At 34.2% G+C, this 22,856-nt stretch overlaps 1 protein-coding gene across 2 annotated transcripts; it reads left to right on the top strand.

Moving 5' to 3' along the window:
* The first annotated feature begins 2,244 nt into the window (after nt 1-2,244).
* LOC129755071 (glucose dehydrogenase [FAD, quinone]-like) lies at nt 2,245-21,993 on the top strand. Of its 2 annotated transcripts, none has more exons than XM_055751398.1 (4): nt 2,245-2,727; nt 19,465-19,915; nt 19,989-20,159; nt 20,229-21,993. In XM_055751398.1, the coding sequence occupies exons 2-4, from the start codon at nt 19,714-19,716 to the stop codon at nt 21,725-21,727; spliced, it is 1,872 nt and encodes a 623-aa protein (XP_055607373.1). In that variant the 5' UTR covers nt 2,245-2,727; nt 19,465-19,713; the 3' UTR covers nt 21,728-21,993. The 2 variants fall into 2 exon arrangements, with proteins under 2 accessions (XP_055607373.1, XP_055607374.1); XM_055751399.1 differs by having other exon boundaries at nt 2,245-2,818.
* Nucleotides 21,994-22,856: the final 863 nt, after the last annotated feature.

The following is a 22,856-nucleotide window of genomic DNA, read 5'->3' as shown; positions in this document are numbered from 1 at the left end:
ATATGAGTTTCGAAAATCATGAATAACATTTTGTATGAATTGCAAATTCAAATTTGAATCAGGATTACAATGCAATTTTTCATTTCTAATTTCTAATAATGAATCGAAATATTTATATTCAGAACTGAATTTCTATCAACAAGTGATTTTTTTTTAAATATAGTTGTATTTTGAATTCAGGACTAGTTTTTGAGATTTTGACATTAGTTCTGAGTCAAATTTGTTACTATCAAATAACCTAACTAAATCATCCAACTTTTAATAAGAATTTTTTTTTTGTATAATTTGTTTATTTGACTAAGTGGTATTTACATTATTTTTACGTTAGTTTGTTGGTAGATCTAGGTAAAATTCCAATTCATTTACATCTATTGTACTGTTACTTTTGCTAACAAAGTCCAAATATTTCGCCACTAACTCCATAACTCGTATTCTACTACTGAGTCTCAGTCTTGGCAGCACTGGTTGCAAGATATCGTTGAATGAAAGACGTCGCTGCCCTGTGATTCTCGTTATTTTTTGTTTCAGTTTTCTCCATCCAGCATCGACACGCGGACACTCAGAAAATTTATGCTGAATTGTTTCTGTCGCAGCTCTACAGAAGTCGCACATGTCGTCGTTTACTCTCTGCATTCGGTAGGAAAGCTGTTTTTGAGCTGTTTTCTCGTTTATAAAGATGAACAGCTGTTGTTTGTGCAACGGAGAGAGTTGGCGAGAAGCTATACTTCGCCATATGCGAGACCAGTTGACAGTTGGACTGTTTGTTTCTACTTTTGGTCCGTCTGTGTTTTGCAACGTCCACTGCAGTATAGTTGCCGATGTAGGACCCCTTAGAATGTTGTCGGGTAACTGCCTTGACACTTGGATTACAGTTTTCAAACAAACTAGATCGGCATAAGAATGCCAAATTTTGAGTGTAGAGTAGCATACCTCGCTTGTTTCTGGGCTCTTATGGCTGCGGGGGGAGGGGGGCTTACCTCATAATCCCCCCTCCCCCCGTTCCTACGGCCGTGATACAATACATAAACTTCAGTTAAATTTTTTTTTGACGATATCATCACTTCAACTGTTACAATGAAACGGTATATTTCACTAAAGTTTGGGATCTTTTTCAAAAAATTTTAAAACATTTGAAGTTCAGGTGCATCACCATTGTTAATAAATCTAAGATCATTTTAAAACCTGAAATTTGTGCATTCAAACTTGTTCATTCAGGTAAATTTTTCTAAAATACATTGAAAATGTGATAAGCATATGCCATCTTCGTGTGTAATGCCATCATTTTTAGGACAAAAAATGATAGTTGAATGTCAGAATGAGACCGAATGAGGTCTACTATCGATTGCAGTATACAGCGCGTATCATTTTTAATAGTCGGCTGAATTGGTCACTTGATCATCAATCTATAGACCAAAAGCATAAAACTTTCATTTATCAAAGTATCGAATCCTATCCGAGGAAAAAATGGTTGTATTTCCCTTCTTACAAAAGACTTCTACGCTAGAGACGAAAGAAACCCTAAGGTAGAATTTTGATTATTGATATTCTCATGTTATGTAGTGTAGTGTGGTCATTATTTGTTGACTTTTTTTAAAGGATTCTATAAATTGAACTACTATTCTAAAATCACTTGTTGGTTTTACTAATATGGTGATTTGTAACTTGCCCAAAAATTGTATTTAAAAAAACATGGAATTATATCAATAAACTAAGACAATAAAATGAAAATTAAGTTGATGTAAGTTGAAATATCATATATTGAATAATATACATATTTTGCTAAGTTACCAATTTCACGTATTCGACTCGTTCTACCATTTTTCGTATCGTCTCTCAATCTCACCAACAAGTGGCGATCATCAGGTGCATTGTTGTGTGTCTGTATTTTGGAGCAGGAAAAAAACCGCCGTAATCTGTTGTGACGCTTGAGGAGAAAGAGAGTCCATCCACCCCCGATTGCTCTTCGATGAAGGAGCAGCATGGCGATCAACTCGCGCGCGAGCCATCCAAAAAATGAAGCGTCCAACGGACGGGAAGTTTCCGAAAGAAAAGGAAAACACCATTGGCGTCACTACGTTTGCTGGAGCAGGACCCGCGAGTATTGGGAGAAAGAAATTGACGAGTCTCGAATTGAGGAACTCCAACGGTACATATCATCATCATCCGGTGCTGGCTGAGTCTGGCGCTACGCTACTACGCGACTGTTAGGTCTCAAGCGATGGTCTCAGTCGAGTTTAAACTTCGGCGGGTTGCGTACGCGTAGTTGTTAGATCAGTCTGTCGCGACTTAGCGCGATGCGTAAAGAAACTTGGAGAAATTTCAACGCGTAGGAAGGTTCTGCTTGTTTTAGGAAGTTATTTCCAGAACTATCAATTAGTTTTACGAAAAGCTGGATGATTAGGTATCTCAGATATGTAGAAGCCAAAGTGAAAATGTGATTCAAACGAAAATATTCAAAAAGAAAGTTGAAACCCGATTAAGCTGTTGCTAACTTAAGTGACCCATTTTCCGGTGCAAGTTAATTCCTCTCTAGAAGTGAAGAAACAAATTTGAGAAGAGAAAACTTCATGCTTCAATAACAAAGAGGGAAGAAAGCGCAATTAGGCCAACCAGAAAGCGGGTGTAACTCATAACTGATTGTTGTTGTGGTGATTGATGATGGCCTCTCCTTAGGGAAGAAGTTGGTTGAAGTCTCAACGATTGCATCCAGAAGTGACCGAAGCAAGGGTAATTTTTTCTTGCCTCTCTACCAAAGAAAGGTGTAGGTTAAGGTCGTTGCACCGGTAGAGATCGCGAAGCACGGCGCGGCCTTTTCGTGGTGTGTTTTTGTCTATTTTTACTTCTCCATACCAACAACGGCTGATTGGATCATACCTTCCGGATGACGATGAAAGAAAGTGAAGAAACATAACAACATCAGCTGTTAATTGATTGGAATGGACATCATAGAAAAAAAGCTGCTTTACGGTGTTGTGCCCGTGAGAAATCCGCTCCGTGTATGGGGCAATTAACGTGACGCGGACGAGTTTCGATCTGCAGGCTTATGTAACGGTTGCGAATTTTAACCATCTGCAATGTCGGCATTTTACTATGGTTTGCGGTTTTTTTTTACTATGGCAAATTGAGTGAGAGTACCTACTCATAAAAATAACGGTGTGAGTTTATGCCGGACAAATTATGACTAGTTTTTTGGATTTAGTTATGTCGTGCAATCAATATTGGAAGTTTTAATCGAAAGGCATACAAACATTTATGAAGGAATAACTCATAGAAAAAAATACAACTCTATCAGGTTAAAAAAAACCTGGAAAGCATTTCATTACCTACTTTTTCAGAAATATTGTCTTGTTGGTTTTGTCCCTCGAAACAACAAATTATAACAATTTCTTTAACATTCTACATAACAAGATGCTAAAGCTTGTACAATGTACATACCACTAAAAATCGGGTCGCATACAATTTCCGATTACTCCATGAGGAAATAACGTACAAAATTGGTAGGAATAGGTTTTTGTGGGTTTTTTTTTATTAAACCTTTAGAAAAAAATTATAAAAAAAATGTTTTTGCTATTTTGATGATTTTTTTAACTTTTCGTCGAATACCTCCCATCAATTTCTGCACAGTAACATCAACCATATCGGCCACTTTTTTCTACCACTTTCCCATATCAGATGAGTTTTTTCAAATTTTATTAGTGACACTTTACCATCCTCATGGCATTCGTGTCGAATATCAGATGATGATTTGACTGATTTGCCACCCTTTTTTAATTTGTGCTTCACTATTGCCCGATATCTTTCGGTGGGACGAAACCGTGGGCAGTTTGGGGGATTAAAGCTTTATTAAAAATATCAAAATTATCGTGCTAGGGGCCGTTCAATAATTACGTAAGCATGACTTTGGAAATTTTCAACTCTCCCTCCCCCCCTGGTAAGAAAAAGTAAGATCTTTCAAAACCCCCCCTCCCTCCCATGTAAGATGTTACGTTTTTTATTGTTTGAGAAATTAAAACTTTTTTTCAAAAATAGCTTGAAAATATTAAAAATGTGACATCCATGCTTCAAGGCAGGGCCGTAGGAACAACCGACTCATGGGGGGGGGGTTTTGGTGACTAATTTTCACCTATGATTTTTTGTCTAACAACACACGAATAAAAAAAAAACAAATTATGTTTGTAACTACATGATTATTCATTTTAAAGTACTCATTAATAGTTTCCGTTTGAAATTGTAACTTAAGAGAAGACACGAATGTCACAAGGATGATAAAGTGTCATTAATAAAACCTTTAAAAAGTAACTTTAGAAAAGTGATCCTTAGTCTAAAGAGTGGGCAAATTTTTTTTTATGAAACCTCTAGAAACAAAATATGAAATTTGCTTTCGTGGATGGTTAAAATTTTTGAATTTCCAAGATTCAAACCATTGATGAAAATAAATACAATTTTAAAAATAAAAAAAAGAGTAAGAGATAAGTAATTTTCGAATCAAATTTGCTTGATGCAAACTTCAACTAAATTTATGATTTTAGTTTAAAATTTGGCTTTAAAAAAGCTGCAATATTAATAATGTTAAACAATACACCGGAAAAATATAAAAATTTGTGCAGATTTTCAAGGTGAAGATCAGGTACATGTTTCTTAAACAGGCAATATTTTTCATAAAGAATCAATTCCGTACTAAAAATCCTGTGGATGATTATTTTTAATATAATTATGGATATTTTGCAGGAATCAAAACCAAGAAAATTATCTCAAATTCTACTTTATTTTTGTGATTTCCAGCTGAATTGTGTGTACAAAATTTTTCTGAATAAAAATTTTGAAATCTGGAAATTGAATTTACAAGCAAATTTTTAAGTTTATGTTCTCTTGAATTTCTCAACAATTTTATGTTGATTGAAAAACCTTCTGAACCTGAATTCGAAAATTAAACTTTGAATCCGTTTCCGAATTTCTATGGGAATTCCGAAATGTAATTCTTGATCAGAATTTCATGAGCCATATCTTAAAGCCTTCATTCATGAATCTATCATTTAAATTCTGTAGAGCTGGTCTAATCTTCATTCATTATTTTAATTATTTATTTTTATTCTGTTTTGTGAATCTAATTTAAAATGTGAATTTCTAATGATGAATCAGAATTTGGTTTTCTATTTTGGATCGCCACTAAGAAGCTTTAAATGTTTAACTTTTGTTTAGAATAAAGTTTAAAAACTTCAAATTTGAATATTAAACAAACTTTTCCTTTTTTTCATATTCGGAAAACTATTATCAAAATATTGAAAATGAATTTGATTTTCGAAAAACATGATTCAAATGCAAATCCGAATTTGAAAAAGGATTTTAAAGCAGCTTTTCACTCCTAATTTCTTATGATTATTCCAACTGAAAATCAAGAATCCTTAACTTGATACAAGATCAGAAATACGAAAATATGTCGAAATACAATTTTGTTTATGGGAATATGTCCGGTCCAAACCGTTTGCCCAGATTTCATTGGAATAAGCCGGATTTTCCCCGGGTGTGTTCTCATTCTCATTCTTAAATCAAACTAAAAAAAAAACAAATTATGTTGTAATTTTTGTTATTTGTGCGTCCAAAATTTTTGCAGCAAGTTTCAAAAAATTATCAAGAAAGTTTTTTTAATTTTTTTTTTCTAGATTTTTGATGAGCAATTCCTAGGTTTTGACCAAAATTGCCCGGTTTTGCCTGGATTTGGTCGACAACTTTGAAATGAAATACTCGGATTTTGCCGGGTTTTTATATAAAAGAGCAAGGATTTGTCCGGCCCAGTACGTGCTGAAAAAAAGTGACAACCTTATTCAATGAACAAGTGAGAAAATTTTGAAAAAATATAGCAGAATTTTAAACTTGGAATGGGTTTTTGGAGGTTTTTGTAACAGTTTTTAGTTCAGATAGTAACTCTTGAATATCTTTGCTCTATTATCACAATTTGATTATGAATTGAAAATTATGATTGTAGAGTAGAATACCTCGCTAGCTTTTTTGGACCCTCATGGGGGGGGTTTAACCCCCAAAACCCCCCCCGTTCCTACGGCCATGCTTCAAGGCATAGTACTTTTAAGTAAAACTTAATAATTGCATTTGAAAAGCACAATTTATACAAAACAACAGATTAAATAATCGATTTTAAAAACCATCATTTTAGATATAGCATGTTCGGGGTAACAATACACTTCAATAAATTTCCACAATTGAATAAACAATATAAAATCTCAATTCCGATTAAAAAAAAGAGTTAAAGATCAGGTTAGCACAAGGTACCATAAAAATTGTAATGTTTTTTACCTGAAGATCAGAAAAATGTATTAAAAAAGTCATTCTAAACTTCAAAAATTGTTGCAAAAATGTTTAACGACGATTACGCTGTCAACTAAACTTAAAGCTCAGTCTCATTTCAGTGGTGAGCGATAAAGTTTAAGGATTTTTTTGGTGAATCGTTTGTAAAGTGACGATCTGTTTTATTAATGTGATTTAGTGTTTTGGTGGCATAAGGGTTTAACTTGGATCTCTGTAAGTTTTATAGAACCAGCAATTTTTTTTATAAATTAATAGACATTAAAATATAAATAACATAACGTCACACACAAATAACCAATAAATAGGCAGTGAGAAAAAAACTGAGTAATATGGTTTCGAATGGCTGTGACGAATTATCAATGTAACATTTCTTACGTAAGATTTTTGGAAACCCCCCCTACCCCCCTGGTAAGAGATCGTGAGCAAATGTAAAACACCCCCACTCCCCCTATGTGCTTACGTAATTAGTGAACGGCTCCCTAGAACCTCACGGGAAGCCTTCGTATGACTGGATAAATGGCAAAGCTATCTCTTAAAAACATTTTTTTCTTATAAACTTGTCTAAACATGGTTGCTCGAGCGATGAAAACTTTTGTCTTCTTTCAACTGCCATATTTACAATTGTCAAATATATAATTTGGTTTGCCAAATCATAAACTTGCGGGCAAATTTATCCGCTAAAACAAGATTGATCTTAGTGGAGCACTCTTTTTACGGTTAGAAAGGTAAAATTTATGCCTCGGATTAGTCGATCTCGGGAGTGAAGGTGCAGAATTTTGTTTCCTCTCTCGCGGTCCATTTAGGATAATTTGTCAACGCGTGTATCAAATTCACGAATGTATATTCCCAAAAGTATATTTTACATTTTTTAATTCAGCGCCTGTTGCCATTTGATACAGTTCAATTTACGATTTACATAAGAATTACATATTCCTTTTTTTACTCTTGGTATATTTTAGTCATTTAACTGCTCAATTTTTTCTCCTTATCAATGTTTTAGGTGACTGCATTCTTTTTCTTGAATTTCCAGTCTGTTAATGCCCATTCCTTAATTTTTTTAGATGCACTGGGGTTAAGTTAGTGGATTCACTAGACTTGTTTTTTTTGCTACCACTAAAACACCTCTTGACTGGAATTTCATCTCAAAAATTTTGCCGAAACATAATATGATCATCGCGATTCATGATTCAAATAAAAGCAAGATTTTTCGTCACGAAAACTCTAGATGTATCCTCACAGGAGGAGATTCTTGTCAATCTTCATATTTTTTGCAAAAATACCCGCAAATAGAAACATTAATCTTATATTCTTAACAAATTCTTCAAAAACTTTCAACTATCAAGCCATAATAAATCTTTTAAGGTAAATACGACCGTTTTGTGACAAAAACGGTTATTGAAGGAAAGTGTGTAATCGATCGACAATTATTCTTATGTGTACGATTTTTTATGTATGTCTCCAAAACGAAACTTTTCGAGTAAGTTTTATAAAAATTATCATGAAAGGTTTTTGGAAGCCTAAAATACAATTTCAAATTTGTCGATAAGCCTAGGCTTAGACCAAAAAACAATTCTTTTTTAATTTTTTTGCTTGACTTTTGTTGAGTAATTCCTGGGGTTTGACAAAATTTGCCCGGATATTGCTCGGATTTTTGGTCGCCAATTTTTAAATCAAATGCTCGGATTTTCCCAGGTTTTTATATAAAATTGCCCAAATTTGTCCGGCCCGGATACGTGCTGAAAAAAAATCTGGCAACCTTAGTGTGAACCATTCGAGTTTTGGATAATCATTGCTTTTTGATAGACTGTTTTAGGTGATGAAATACTCAACAAAAAAAACTATTATTATAATTTGAAGTGGAAATTTTCGATACCATCCAGATTAAATTTAGTTTCATACTAATGAACAAATTGTACTAATTTATATTTTAATTGATTTGAAGCAAGAATGATGGGCTCGGCTTGTATATTCGTCAATAAAAAAAATTAAATAAAAACATTTCAACAAGAAAGCTTATAATGCGAGTTACGTGACGTGTCTGGCAAAAATTTTAATTGACTGACTCCTGAAAATGCTTCAGGGTAGAAAAGTAAGTTCAGATGAGCTTCAAAAACCGATAGCAGCTCATAGGAGCTAAAATTTTTAGCCTGGAAAGGTTACTAGAGTTGGCACCACGAGTTAAAATTTGGCAAGTCACGTCACGTGACCAAAGTTGCCGGAAAAAAATTTTGTGTTTTGGCCAATAAAAATTCTGACTTTCTGTGATTCAGCCCAAAAAATCTGTGATTGTTTTTTGTGACGCTATTTCCTTAAGTATCATTTAAAAACCATGAAAAATGGGTCTTTTTTACTTTTTTTTAGGAAAATCAATTAACCTTCCTTATCTCATCATATATTTTTAATCTAGACTAAGGAATCAGAAATTTATATTGACATCAAAAATTAAAATTTTGAAACCACGTACAAAATTTAAAAAAAATCTGTGAAATCAGTGAATATTCCCAAAATTCAGTGTTCTGTGACACAGATTTTGTGATGAAAATTTGCTCAAAATTCTGTAAAATTACAGATTAGTCTGTGATTTCGGCAAACTTGCAGGTGAATCGTAGAATAAGCTCAAGGCTTGAATTGTTCGAAAGTTTGCTCGAAAAAATGTATCACTTTCTTTTGTAATGTTGAATGCATGGATGAAAAAATTCAGGAAATCTTTCTAATGGTGGCATGTTTACATGTGCAAAATTTTATAACGATCTGTCAAGTGGTTTTTGAGATAGCGTAAAATATAAATGGTTATTAACAAAAACTTCAGGGCGGGAATAGCGATTAACTTTTAAGATATTTTTTCATCATGCAATCGGACGACAGTGTTACGAAACTTTAACAGCAATTTTCTTGAAACATGCCAAACAGTTCATACGACCTGTTTAAGACTGACCAAAATGTTGTTTTTTTCCAGTTTGGTTTTGACAGTTCTTTTTGGTGTACTTGGAGACATCTGGTGACCCAGCCAAAAAACAAAAATTGGTTCGAAACTATCATTGGAAACTTCACAAAAAATTCATGGGCTAGCTTGTACGTCTGTTCTCTGTGGTAACGGTGAGCTTAAATTTGAATAAAAGTGAAGATTATACTAAGATGGTAAGCAATGTGAGAGGTTCAATTTCTGTCTGGTTCATCAGGCTGAAAAAGAAACTGGCATGTTTACACGGTAAAAAAGCTGTCCACGGATTGAATAAACCAAATGCGGAGATCAAGTGCTACCGGGATAAAATTCCGAAAAATTTCACAACAGACTGAGTTGAAAAAATTATGTTTAGTTCATGAGGTCGCTGACAATATGGACCAAATATACAAAGAAAAATGCCTCCAAAAGCGATCCTTTTTCTCAAAGCACTTCTATAGATCCCATGTCACAAAATTTTGCACATATAAACATGATAATATTTAGCTATTTATGTAAATTAAAATATCACGAAATTTCATTCAAAAGTTTTTCACAAAGAATGTTTTGTATTTTTTTTTCGAGTGCAGTCCTTAAGTACAGACTTAAGGTATTAGTTCAACGCTTGTTTCCATTTGATACAATTCAATTTTAATCATCATAGATCTTCCATGTTTTCTGTTGTTATTATTCATAAAACCTTCAAAAGCTCTTCAGAAAAAATGAGTCTTATTCTTATAAACCTTAGAGAAAATTTACAGATGCTTGTTCAACATAAATGTTAGTTCTGTTGATTCGGGCAGTCGGAAGTGACTCCTCTAAGAACCCAAACAAGTAAAATAAACCAAAATTGGTATACAAGCAAGTTGTACCTTAAAAATAGGTGACCCATACAAAATCTTAAAATCAGGCAAAATAAAATATACCTTGAACGATTTCCATCAAAATTGAGGCATATGCAAGTTTTAACCCAACATAACAATTCAATGCATTAAAATATCTTTCCCGTTTTAAACAGGGGTGGTTTGATAAAAAATCAATGTGGAGATAATATATAAACGGACCAGGCAATTTTCACGTGTTTTTTTTAATTGAATTTGACATGCAAATAAGTTTAAACACACGAATATGATTTCTTATATTTATTAAAAACTAAAAACTACTTTCTTACAGAATTGTTGTAGCTATTATGTTTAATGTCAAATGTTGTTTGATAACTTAGAAAATAGCGAGCAGGAATGTTGGAAAGGTTACTGATCAATCTTACAAAACTTAAAAATATAATTTTCTTCTACTCACCGATGCTATTTTAGCACGACTTGGAATTACTTATCGACTAGGTCTTATAATTTCAGCCCAGTTACAGAGACTATACGACCAAAGTTTCAGTTTATACTCCGTAAAGATTTTTCTAATGGCCCGCCACACTTCTTCTCACCAGAAGCTCGAAAGAGCCCCCTGGAAATAGATGAGGGTTCAGAAAAAGCAAGCGAGGTTCTACGCTCAAAGTTTTAAATTCCCAAACAAATTGGAATGATTGAGTAAGGTTATTTAAGGTTATTTAAGAGATTGAGTAAGGTTATTAAGAGTAATAATCTTCATTAAAAACTAATGCCAAAACCTCGAAAACTAATTCCAAGGTTAAGAATTCTCTTCAGTTTAAAAAGATTTTCACTTATTGATAGGAATTCTGTTCAGAATATTAAATTTTGAATAAGATATTTTTACTCGTTTCGGAGGTTTTGGTCCCATATTTTGAAATTCAAAATTGTATTTTTGTTTTCATTTTTCGAATTCTGTATCCAGTTTGGGATTCTTGATTTTTAGTTCGAATCATCATAAGAGAAAAAATCAAAAACCGTTCTACAAAACTGGTTCAAATATGGTTTTGCATTTCGTTCAAAGCTTGATTCATAATTTTGGAAATTCAAATGTATTGACAATATTTAGAAATCAGTATTCTTATTATAATCACTTTTCATCAATAAGACCGAGAAATTAAGCAACAAACATAAATTATGGTGTACAATCTCTTCAGATATTAGTTTTCCGAATATATAAAAAAAAAGAAAATAAGAAACCATCCTGACTCTTAGTTAACAAATCCGATTTAAGATTCTTAACCGTAATTCTTATGAAAAATTTCAACTTAACAGAGCTTCTAGCTGGCCATCAAGAATTAAAAAATCAGAATCAGATTGATTTTTAGAAATCAATTTTTTATTTGGACTCACAAGTCAGATTAAAAATAAAACAAATTGAAACAATGAGTTCAGATTCAAACCAAAAACATAAGAATTTAAATTAAGGAAAAAATACTGACCTGCAATTTTGATACAGAACTGGTTTTTTTTTTGTACTTTTCAGAAATCGTATTGGAATTCGCAAACAGAATCAAAATTCAATTTTTTTTATTCATGTTAAGAATTATCGGTTTGGTCTTAAAATATTCGTGTAATTATTTGTCCTTAATTTTTCAGGTGGATAATTGTACTTCGTGAGTCCGACAAAAGAAATCCTATGTTGATCCAGAGGCTAGTTGACGAACTACTTCTTAATCGGTGATGAGACTGCCTAGTGTTTTGAATTCGAATTTCTAAAGTAAACGTAAGATTTTGAGGTTCATGAAAGGCACGCAAATTGTATTATCAAAGACATAAGTTCCCGTTTGAAAATTACAAAGTTAAGTCAATGTTAGAACATTGTTGATGTAGTTCGAGTACAACAGATTGGATGGATGACGAAAGGGAAGGTTGAATAATTACATTATTTCCATGAAAATGTATCATCTTGTGTGGTTCCCTAGAATTTGTTCTTGCAAGGTTCAAAGTGAGAAGATTGGAGTTAAAATATTTATGCAGAATGTTGTTGAAATCTTCCAATTTTTTTAATAATAACATTACGACCTTTTCCGTAATAAAAAAGTGCCGTGTCGTCTGAAAAAAGTCTTGGTACTGCATGCAATGGCAGGTTGCTAATATCATTGATTTACAAAAGAAATAGGATTCGTCCAATGTTGCTACCTTGCGGAACGCTGACTTCCATTTTTTTTTTCAAAAGAACTATTTACCTCATCAATACGAACAAATAGGTTTTTCCTGATAGAAAACTGCAAATCAAGTTGTTTGTGAGGTTGCCAGATTGCCTGGTTTTATCCGGATTTGTTCAAACATTTAATACAAAATTTGAGAACAATTTCAATGAAAAAATCGTGTGTGAATAAATTTTATTTGAGAAATCTAACAAAAAATAAAACAAATTGTGTTGTATTTTTCTTTATTTATGACTCCAAAACAATTTTGAAAATAATGATGAAAGCTTTTTTTGAAGCCTAAAATACGATGAGATTTGTTGAAAATTTTTTTCAATATTTTTTTATGATTTTTGTTGAGTAATTTTTGGGTTTTGACAAAATTTGTCCAGATATTGCCTGGATTTTAGGTCGTCTTTTTTGAAATCATATGCCCGGATTTTGCCAGATTTTTATATAAAATTGCCCGGATTTGTTCAGCCCCAATACGTGCTGAAAAAATTCTGGTAACCTCACTCTTAAGCCATAACATTCGTTTTTTAGAAATATTTCATAATCTAAAGTATCAAAAGCTTCTTTAAGATCTTAAAAAAGGCCATAAACTATTTTTTATTTATCAATGTTATCAATTATTAAGTTTACAATCTTTTTACTAGCCCTAGAGATATTTCGCATTTTTTTTACACTCCGTAGAGTTTACAATTCAATTTGCGTTTCATCGTGTGTTATATTTTTGTTGTATGTGTTCATTTTTATGGTTGTGGACTTACAAAATTTCCTCAACCTAAATTGGAAGCGGGGGGATTCGATTCCCGATGGCCTGGCTCATAAGTCAAACACGCTAGCCATTAGGCTAAATGCCCACCCAAAACAAGCTCAAAAAGTTAAAAACCAAAACTTTTCTGTAGTTCACAAAAAAAAACAAGAAGAAAGTGAATGTCCAAACATCATCAACTTATATTAACATAAATGCATAACTTTATGCTGCGTGGTGAGCAAATGTCAACCTTCGGAAGCTCCTTCGAACTTTGCATTGTGAAACGGTGATTGGTGCAGCTGAATGGTTTCGTATTGCAGCTTCGCCGTTATATTCCAGTCACTGGGGCGGCCTATTGCCGAAAACTGGAGTGAAATTTTTATTTCGGCTAACCTCGACTATGCTACGTGACTCGATGCACGTAACCGATTTAACTTGTAGCTGGGGTTTTTTTTTAGGTCAGTTCAATGGTTGTTTGCCAGCCAGCCAGTAGACAGGTGATGAGATTGTTTGGGCAGGAGGGATACCGAAAAAAAAACCTGCAGCCGATGTTCATTTACTTCCGATGAATCACGCGATATTGGAGATCCAGTGACGATGAAAAATTTAAACGTGAAAAATGTGGCTCATCCGAAAAGAAAATGAAAGTTCAATTTGGATTTGCGAATGGAAGAGGCGGACAGACTGAAGGTTTCCAGCTGTTTTGCAATAGTTAGTAGAAAAGCTTTGCCGGTGGAAATAACGCTAAAACGAGTCTTGTCTCACGACAACGACGAACAAATCATAAACACTACCGATGATCGACAATAGTTCCGAAGGAATTTGTGAAGATTTTATGGGCGGCCGTGTTGCATCGATTTGCAACAGCCGTTACTTAATTTCCACCCACTCGTAGTTTGGAGTGTGTACGTGCACCGAAAGTGAAATTGGTGCGAAGTACCGTAAGATGGATGCGGACGATAATATGTGTGCGTACCTGGGTTGATGCAAATCAAACGGTACCCTGAAAAACTAGGTGATTGTATGTAGTTTTGGGAAAAGGTTTTGAAAGTAACCAACGGCAATGTCATTTATGAGATTTCTTTGAAGGTATCAGATTTAAAATAGTTCCAAATAATTTTGATAATCATCGTTGACACCTTTGATGCGGGTTTTACAAAAAAAAATTGATTCCAGAAAAAGTGGAAACCCTCTTGTTGTTTGATTGTATGCATCAAAATCAACTGTTTCCAGCGAAAGCTCTTATCGACTATGACTTTCGGATTGACTGCTGTGAATCTGAAAATCATTTAAATGTAATGATTGTTAAAAGCTTGAAAACCAGCTGAAGGGGAAAGAAATTAGGGAGAATAATCCGATTGTCGAATATATATAAAGGGTATCTACGATGAAATTGGCTCACTATGAATTTTTTCCTAACTTTTTAACCGTTTTGTAGAATTTAATGAAAATTTGTGTGAATTTAGTTCAAAGTGTATTGTTTACATCCTGCAAGTTTTAAAGTTCTTTGATCAAATCTCGCGGAAATGGAGTCGAAAGAACAGCTCGTGCGTGGTAAAATCTTGCGCATTCATCACGAGAACGATGATCTCTCGCATCGTTCCATCGTTAAAACGTTGGGAATCGCGAATTCCACGGTGACGCGAGTGATTAAGCGGTACCTTCTTAAACGACCTAATGTAGTGAAGGCAGTCGAAGAATTGAAGAAAGTATGGGTTTACATGCAAAAAACGGTTGATTCACAGGTTGTGCAGAATCTTATGGCCGGGGTTAAGGCCAAAGTGTGGGCATTTGTATGCCCGTGCGAAGGACTCGTCCATGGGGGGGTTTCGAAATTCAAATTTAGCCAAAAATAATAACAATGCTAAAAATACCCAAGAAATAAGGAAATTGACTTCTAAACCATTTTCTTACTTATAGTTATCACACAAACTCAAAAAATAATAAATTTTACTAATAAAATTAATTAAAATTTTCTAAACGAATCATAATGAATGCTTCAAATCATTGCTATTTAGGGTAAGTCATTGATAAATAATTAAAAATGATGTTCCTTATACTGAACTAGAAATTTGCTTGAAAATAAATTTGTTTCAAATCATTTCAGCAAAATTTCAAAACGGGGGACTGAGATAAAGGGAGAAGATACGTCAATGAGCACGAAAATTGTGCAGTCAACACGGAGAAAAAAGACCACAGTTGTTCTAATTATTTCAGCTGGTTATACCAATCATTGAAGAGTAGGGGAGATGAGGGCATAACGAGCACGCGAGGCATAATGAGAACTACGCTTTTCTACGAAAGTGCGTATTTTCTTAAATAAATTTTCATGAGGATTTGTTTCGTACTTCCTATAGTATTAATTTTTCACAAAAAAAGGAATCTCCTTATCATCTTTACAGATATATTTAAAAAAAAACTAGCTTGGTTCTCAAGTTACGAAAATATTATAATTTTTGAGCACCACGAAATAAGCTCTTATGATCTTAAAATAACCTTGATCTATAATGTACGCACTGCAACATGATGTACACATTGTTTCTCAATTTTTACCATCATAAAATTTTTGATTTTTTACTTTTTATCAATTTTAAAACACGTTTTTACTTAAATTTGTTGACTAGGGGCATATAGAGCACCATATTATCGAGGCATAATGAGCATTTTCTGCCGTAGAATCTAGCAGCGAATTAAAATTGATTTATAGCGCCACACCTTGACTAGTTTTCATCCGACAATTTAGCCTATTGGTAAGGTGTCGCAGAGGTTATCAAAAGACTAGAGTTAGATTTCTGTTCGAGGTGATTTTTTTCCATTCACAGTTCATGATCGATTTTTTTATTGTTACATTATACGGCTAGTAGCATCATCCTCCGAACAAAGCACATAATGTATGGGCGTGCGTAAATTGTTTGTATTCTACAAACAGACCTAGATTATTTTGTTATTGCTTTGTTTGATGAATCTACGACTCACCTGACTTCATCAAATTGAATTCGCTGCTAGATTCCCCGGCAAAAACGTACATCTTGCTCTGATTAATGGTGCTCATACTGCCTCAGGGGGGGTTCTCATTATGCCTCCACAGTGGCTGGTTTTCAGCTTTTGGCAAAATTTTTTAAAATGCATTTTTTAACGTTTTCATCTAGTTTTTCACGTTTCAGCCCGTTAGGGAATAGGCTTTCCAAGTGTCTGAACACGAAACAATAATGTAACCTCCATATTATAGCTATTTTCTATGGTTAAATAACCGTTTTCCTTAAGGTGGCCATTATGCCCCCATCTCCCCTAGTTGTTTTTTTCGCATCCAACTATAAATAAAATAGACTCAAATACAAACTGATGATTGACTTTACGCAATCAACTATGAATATAATGGATTCAACTGTAGTGGTATGATTGATTCAACTGTAAATATGAAAGATTCAATTACAACTGTATAATTGATTTTAGGCATTCAACAATAAATATGTTTGATTCAACTACAAACTGCTGATTGACCTTACACAAACAACTATGAATATAATAGAATCAACTGTAATAGTATAATTGATTCAATTGTTAATATGATAGATTCGACTACATTTGTTTGATTGATTTTAGGCTTTCAACTATAAATATAAAATATTCAACTTTACATTTCTGGCTGACCTCTGACAATTAACTATAAATATGATAGATTCAACTGTAGTGGTATAATTGTTACAACTGTAAATATGATAGATTCAACTATAAATGTATGATTGATTCTTGGTATTGAACATTAAATTTAGTTAATTAAACTATGTTGTTATGATTGCTTATGTGATACTTGAATACTATAGTGTTCATCCGTGTTCATCAGCAAAAATTTAAAAAAATCGTAAGTGTGAGATCAGTACGTGTTTCCTGCAGCGATCATATCGCTGTTTTAGGGCTCAGCCAGTTCCTGGCAGTGGTCGTGTAGTAGGCAAGGTCTCCAATTTTCATTCAATCGTTTGAAACTGCACTGCTTCGGAAGTTCACAATCGAACAACATTTTTTGGCGCCAAATGAAAACTTATAAGTTTCAGGTTGCTATGAAAGTCAGTAAACAAAACATTCAGACCGGTCCGCATAACAGTCAAATGATAGAAAAAATTTTCGATTGAAAATGATTGCTTTCATTTTCATGCCTTGTTGAAAATCTTCAAATAAGTAGATTATTAGTCTAAAAATATATATTATTAGAACGTTATTTACAGAATCAAGCTGTCAAAATGATTTTTTTTTTAATTTTTAGAATTTTTTGTTTGCTTGTAAAATCGATTCCTCTCACTTTTATCAAAAATTAATATGAATTTTAGATGAATTTCAAGATTTGGTTCATTTCCTTTTTAAAATAGTTTAAAATCACAAAAATCCTTTTAAAAATAGTTTAAAATCACAAAAAAACTAAATTGGAAAAAATACATAAAAATATATATATATATATATATATATATATATATATATATATATATATATATATATATATATATATATATATATATATATATATATATATATATATATATATATATATATATATATATATATATATATATATATTTTTTTTTATTTTCGTTAAGTCGCACAATTTGCTGGGCAATCATGCATCAAGAAGCAAAAAGAACAACAGCGGAAAACCAGGACGTGTATATCGGGATTTCCGGTCAGGTTTTCTAGCATCGTGGCGGTTAAAACGAACTAGATGCAAAATGCTGTAACAATAAATTAAAAAAAAATGAAACGTAGCCATAATAGAATTTCGAAAAAAACATCTAAAGATATGATAACTTCCAATATAAACAGAATATAAATTTACAATATTTATAGTTGACCTCATTGAATCAATCATAGAAATATAATTGAATCTATCATATTTATAGTCAAATCAATCATATTAATATAGTTGAATCTTAAATATTTATAATTAAATCAATTATATTATTATTGATGAATCTACTATGATTATTGTTGAATGTATGACATTAACCGTACATTATAGTTGAATCTATTATATTTAAAGTTGAGTGCACAAAATTAATCATACAACCATAGTTGAATGTATTATAAATATGGTTGAATGTACGAAATCAATCAGATTGTCTATTATATGTATTTGTTGTAGAAATTTTGATATCATCAATCCAGGTAGATGATTGAATATAAGTGGATTATTGTTAGAAATAGCATACTTTTTTTCTCCGTCAATGATTGAAATCGTGGTAATTTGCGGCAGTTTGTGCGGGAAAGAGAGAGAGAGAGAGAGAGAGAGAGATAGCTAAAACTATGCACGAAGAAGCCGCCGCCCAATGAGCCGTGTTACAGGACAAATTCGAGAATTCTTCGAAACCGTGACGAATAATTCTATCCGTATTTTTTCTTAGAAGAAAACGCTACATTTCTATAAAAAACATCTTGAATTAAAGAATTAATAGCTGAAATACAGGCAACTGTTTTTGTTTCAATTTTAACTGAATCAAGCTTTAGGCAGAAGGATAATAGGCCTAATAGGAACTTAGACCGAAGTGGGTCAAAAGGCCGAAAGTTGTGGCTTGCTTCCATATAGCCTTACGACCTTCAGTCAGATTATCTTCGTTATCATGACCCATTAAGCCCGATGAACCCTAAGCCTAGTAGAACGATACAGAAAGAAAAGCAACAACTAATATAACAACAGTCTCCTACCTTTTACAAGTCCAGAGACAATTGATTCTCGGTCAACAAAAACTTATGTAAGACAGAAATTGGCCTTAATGAAAGGTTTTTGAATAGAAAAAGTCCTATTGACTTATTGTTTAATTCGTCACGTTCTATAAATGCAATGCAGTGTACAATGTTATATGTTATTGAAACATAACACTCCTTTGCAGTGACATGCAACCGTTTGATTCTTTATTGCTGTCACATAACAATTTATTTAAATAATATACCTGATGATAAGTTTTGACAGGTATCACCGTAAAACCATGTGTGGTCCGCTCAAATTGCGGGCTCAAACGATTAAATTCATTAGTATCGAGTTGAAAGGGTCAGTAGAGGGGTTCGAGTAGACTTAATCAATTAGTGGTAGGAGAATCATCCATTCAGCGAAACAGACAATAGTTTAGTGAAGTAGTAATAGTGACAGTAATTTTAAGTTCGGTGGTTTTGTTATTGTTTATGCAGAATTTTGTGTTTCTGTATGAAGGCGTGTGAAGTTCCATGAGGATCTACCGCTGAGGCACGAATACAAAAATCTGGTATTTGAATTTTTTTTTTCAATGTGAAGGCATCGAATTCGGAAATTTATAGATCCAATCAAGGAAACGCATTCTCAAAAAAAAAAAAAAAATCAGTGAAAAAAAAACCAAGACATTTTTATCTTCAAAAAAATAATAACAACATAAACTTTCTTTCTTCAATTCCTAGACCGACAACCGACGACCACCACGTGCGTTCACCATTGATGCGGTTCAATGACGTCATCAATGCAACGGAGCGCCGAAAAGCATTGCAATTCGAGACTGGCTGTTGTTGAAAAACGAAACCCACACCTGGAAAGGTGGTAGGTAGTAAACAAACCGCTGAGAAAACCTAAATCTAGCAAGAAGAGAGCGTCGTCTGCCGTCTCTTGGCTCTTTTTTGAATCTAGTATCCGATAGATAAGAAACCGGTACCATGAGCGAGCTGGTGGGAGCTGCCTTTGGCTCAGTCGCTACGGCGGCCTCAAGCGTCGGCTGGTTTGTGCCCATGCTGGTGGCGGCGATTGCGTATTTCCAGTACGAAGAATTCATGGACCCGGAGGCCCGAGTGATCGACGTCCCCACAGATTCGATGCTAGATAAATATGACTTCATAATAGTGGGAGCTGGTTCGGCCGGTAAGTTGTCTTCATTACGCGACATGTTTTAATGGTCAATGTCAGTTTTGTTTGCTTCAATTTGCTTCCATAGGGGCAGTTTTGGCGAACCGGCTAACTGAGGTGGAAAACTGGAATGTTTTATTGCTTGAAGCCGGAGGAGACGAGACGGAAATATCTGAGGTTCCGCTGATGGCGGGATATCTGCAGCTGAGCAAGTTGGACTGGAAATATAAAACAGAACCATCGGGAAAATATTGTTTAGGTAAGAGAGAGAGATTGCATAACGTTATGATAAGATTGGCCTCAAACATGAAATACTTGTTTCTTTTAGCGATGATTGGAGGTCGATGTAATTGGCCCCGAGGAAAAGTCCTTGGCGGATCAAGTGTTCTGAACTACATGCTTTACTTGAGAGGCAACAAGAAAGATTATGACAACTGGGAAGCGATGGGAAACACCGGCTGGAGCTATAAAGACGCACTGTACTACTTCAAAAAATCTGAAGATAATACCAATCCGTATCTGGCCAATACGCCTTACCACTCGACTGGTGGCTACTTGACGGTTGGAGAAGCACCTTATCACACACCTTTGGCGGCGGCCTTTGTTGAAGCTGGCGTAGAAATGGGTTACGACAATCGAGATCTCAATGGAGCTAAACAAACCGGCTTCATGATTGCCCAAGGGACAATTCGACGAGGTGGAAGATGTAGTACCAACAAAGGTTTCCTCAGACCGGCAAGATTGCGACCTAATCTGCATGTTGCCATGTTCTCTCATGTAACAAGAGTACTTATTGATCCCGTTTCTAAAATCGCCTTCGGAGTAGAATTCATCCGAGACAGGAAAATTCACGTTGTTCGAGCTTCGAAAGAGGTCATCCTCTCTGGTGGATCCGTCAATTCACCTCAAATTTTAATGCTCTCTGGAATTGGACCAAAAAGTGAATTGGCCAAACATAAAATACCTCTCATCAAAGACTTAGCAGTTGGCGAGAACATGCAAGATCACGTCGCTCTCGGTGGTCTAACATTTATGGTCAACCAACCCGTATCTATAGTTGAGAATCGATTCCACTCCATGTCGACGGTACTGCAGTATGCAGTTCTTGGTCAAGGGCCACTAACCATTTTAGGCGGCGTCGAAGGATTAGCCTTCGTTAGCACCAAGTACGTAAACGCGACAGACGACTATCCGGACATAGAATTTCATTTCGTGTCGGGTTCAACCAACTCTGACGGTGGCAACCAGCTGAGAAAGGCACATGGCTTAACCGATTCGTTCTACAACGCCGTGTTCTCTCCAATCAACAACTTGGATTCTTGGAGTATCATACCCATGCTTTTAAGACCCAAAAGCCTCGGCCAGATAAAACTTCGAAGCAATAATCCCTTGGACTACCCGTACATCTATCCCAACTACTTCAACGATGACATTGATATGAAAACCTTGATCGAGGGAGTAAAAATTGCGTACGCAGTTTCGAGAACTCAAACAATGCAGAAATACAAATCTACCTTGAGTGCGTTCAAGTTTCCGGGCTGTTCGCATATAAAGATGTTCACGGATCTATACTGGGAGTGCATGATAAGACATTACACGTGCACGATCTACCATCCAGTGGGGACCTGTAAAATGGGACCCTACTGGGATAAGAGCGCGGTAGTTGATCCTCAGCTGCGTGTTTACGGACTCCGAGGTTTGCGGGTCATAGATGCGAGCATAATGCCGAAACTGGTCAGTGCCAACACCAATGCCCCGGTGATAATGATTGCCGAGAAGGGTGCGGACATGATAAAGGACTTCTGGATCAAACGGAGCGTTGTGTAGGCTTAGATTAGTAATTGAACCAAATTTGTAGAGTAGCTTTGAGTAGCGTTGCTTCGCTTGTTGTACATATCTAAATTTATTTATTAAACTTAAATCAGATGGAAGGAAACAATGTGTCATGAACTAGGCTTAAGGAGCTAAACTATATTTAATGTAACATTATGTTAACGTACTTGTGATCAGTCCTATATGCTAAAGTAAAATAAAATATTTAAGGAGGGAGTCTGACTTTTGGATCTCCAACGAAAGAAAAAGAAAACCTTTAAAAGTTAAAAGAAAAAAAAAATAGTGAGAAATCTCGCCGCATACAAAAATTTCTTTTGAACGGTTCGGATGCGGAGTCGAAAATCAACTAGGGGATGAAAATTCTGGACAAAAGTGCCGAAAATTAATGTTTTTAACCTTATTGCTGCAAGAAGAGTCATATCATAAGCATAAGCCAATGCTGAGATAAACTTCCTTTTTATGACCTAGGGTGCCTATATGATCCTATCGAATAAAATATCGCAGAATTCCTTTCAAAATAAGCCTCGATCAGACATCACGAACAATTTCAATTTAAAAAAAAAATCTTGTCATATCATAGAAAAGACTTTCCTCATCTCAACGATCGTTTCTTTCTAAATTTCCTCAGGTGAGAAAAAAAAACTTGGGATTTTTTCCAACCTATAATTTAATGATACTTATCAAGTGTGAAAATTAGAGAATTTACACATAGATTATTTTTAAGTTAAAATAAAAACACTGTCAGCCAGATGTACGCCATGGTATTTAAAAAAAATTGTTTTTAGAGGGCATTTGAATACACAAACTTTGACAAGAAGTTTTTTGTGCTTTTTGGAACTAATAAAAATATATACATAAACATATTATTGAAGAAAAGGATCGTGGTAAAACTTTTGTTTCTTGATTGAGGAAATAACATTGAAAACAGCCTGAAATTAAGAACTTACTTTAAAACCAAATTACAGATTCAATAAAAATCATGTGAGATTCTTCTTTGAAATCAGGTTGAATGGAATAAGATTAAAGGAGCTGCCTCCAAATTTGTGCATCCAGCTTTAACTACGGTGAGCGAAACAAGAATAGTACCACTATGTGTTTTGCTTGTTTAAAGATGAAGGATTAA

This window comes from Uranotaenia lowii, chromosome 3 (genome assembly GCF_029784155.1).
Source record: "Uranotaenia lowii strain MFRU-FL chromosome 3, ASM2978415v1, whole genome shotgun sequence".
In the NCBI taxonomy this organism is placed as follows: Eukaryota; Metazoa; Arthropoda; class Insecta; order Diptera; family Culicidae; genus Uranotaenia; species Uranotaenia lowii.
The sequence above is the reverse complement of the archived record's forward strand: the minus strand, read 5'-3'. Positions and strand labels throughout refer to the sequence as shown.

What these genes read in the sequence shown, in the direction of transcription:
- LOC129755071 (XM_055751398.1), top strand. Translation starts at nt 19,714, where the DNA reads ATGAGCGAGCTGGTGGGAGCTGCCTTTGGCTCAGTCGCTACGGCGGCC. An exon ending in AGTGGGAGCTGGTTCGGCCG is followed by an intron (nt 19,916 to 19,988) that starts GTAAGTTGTCTT and finishes TTGCTTCCATAG; the next exon opens with GGGCAGTTTTGGCGAACCGG. An exon ending in ATCGGGAAAATATTGTTTAG is followed by an intron (nt 20,160 to 20,228) that starts GTAAGAGAGAGA and finishes TGTTTCTTTTAG; the next exon opens with CGATGATTGGAGGTCGATGT.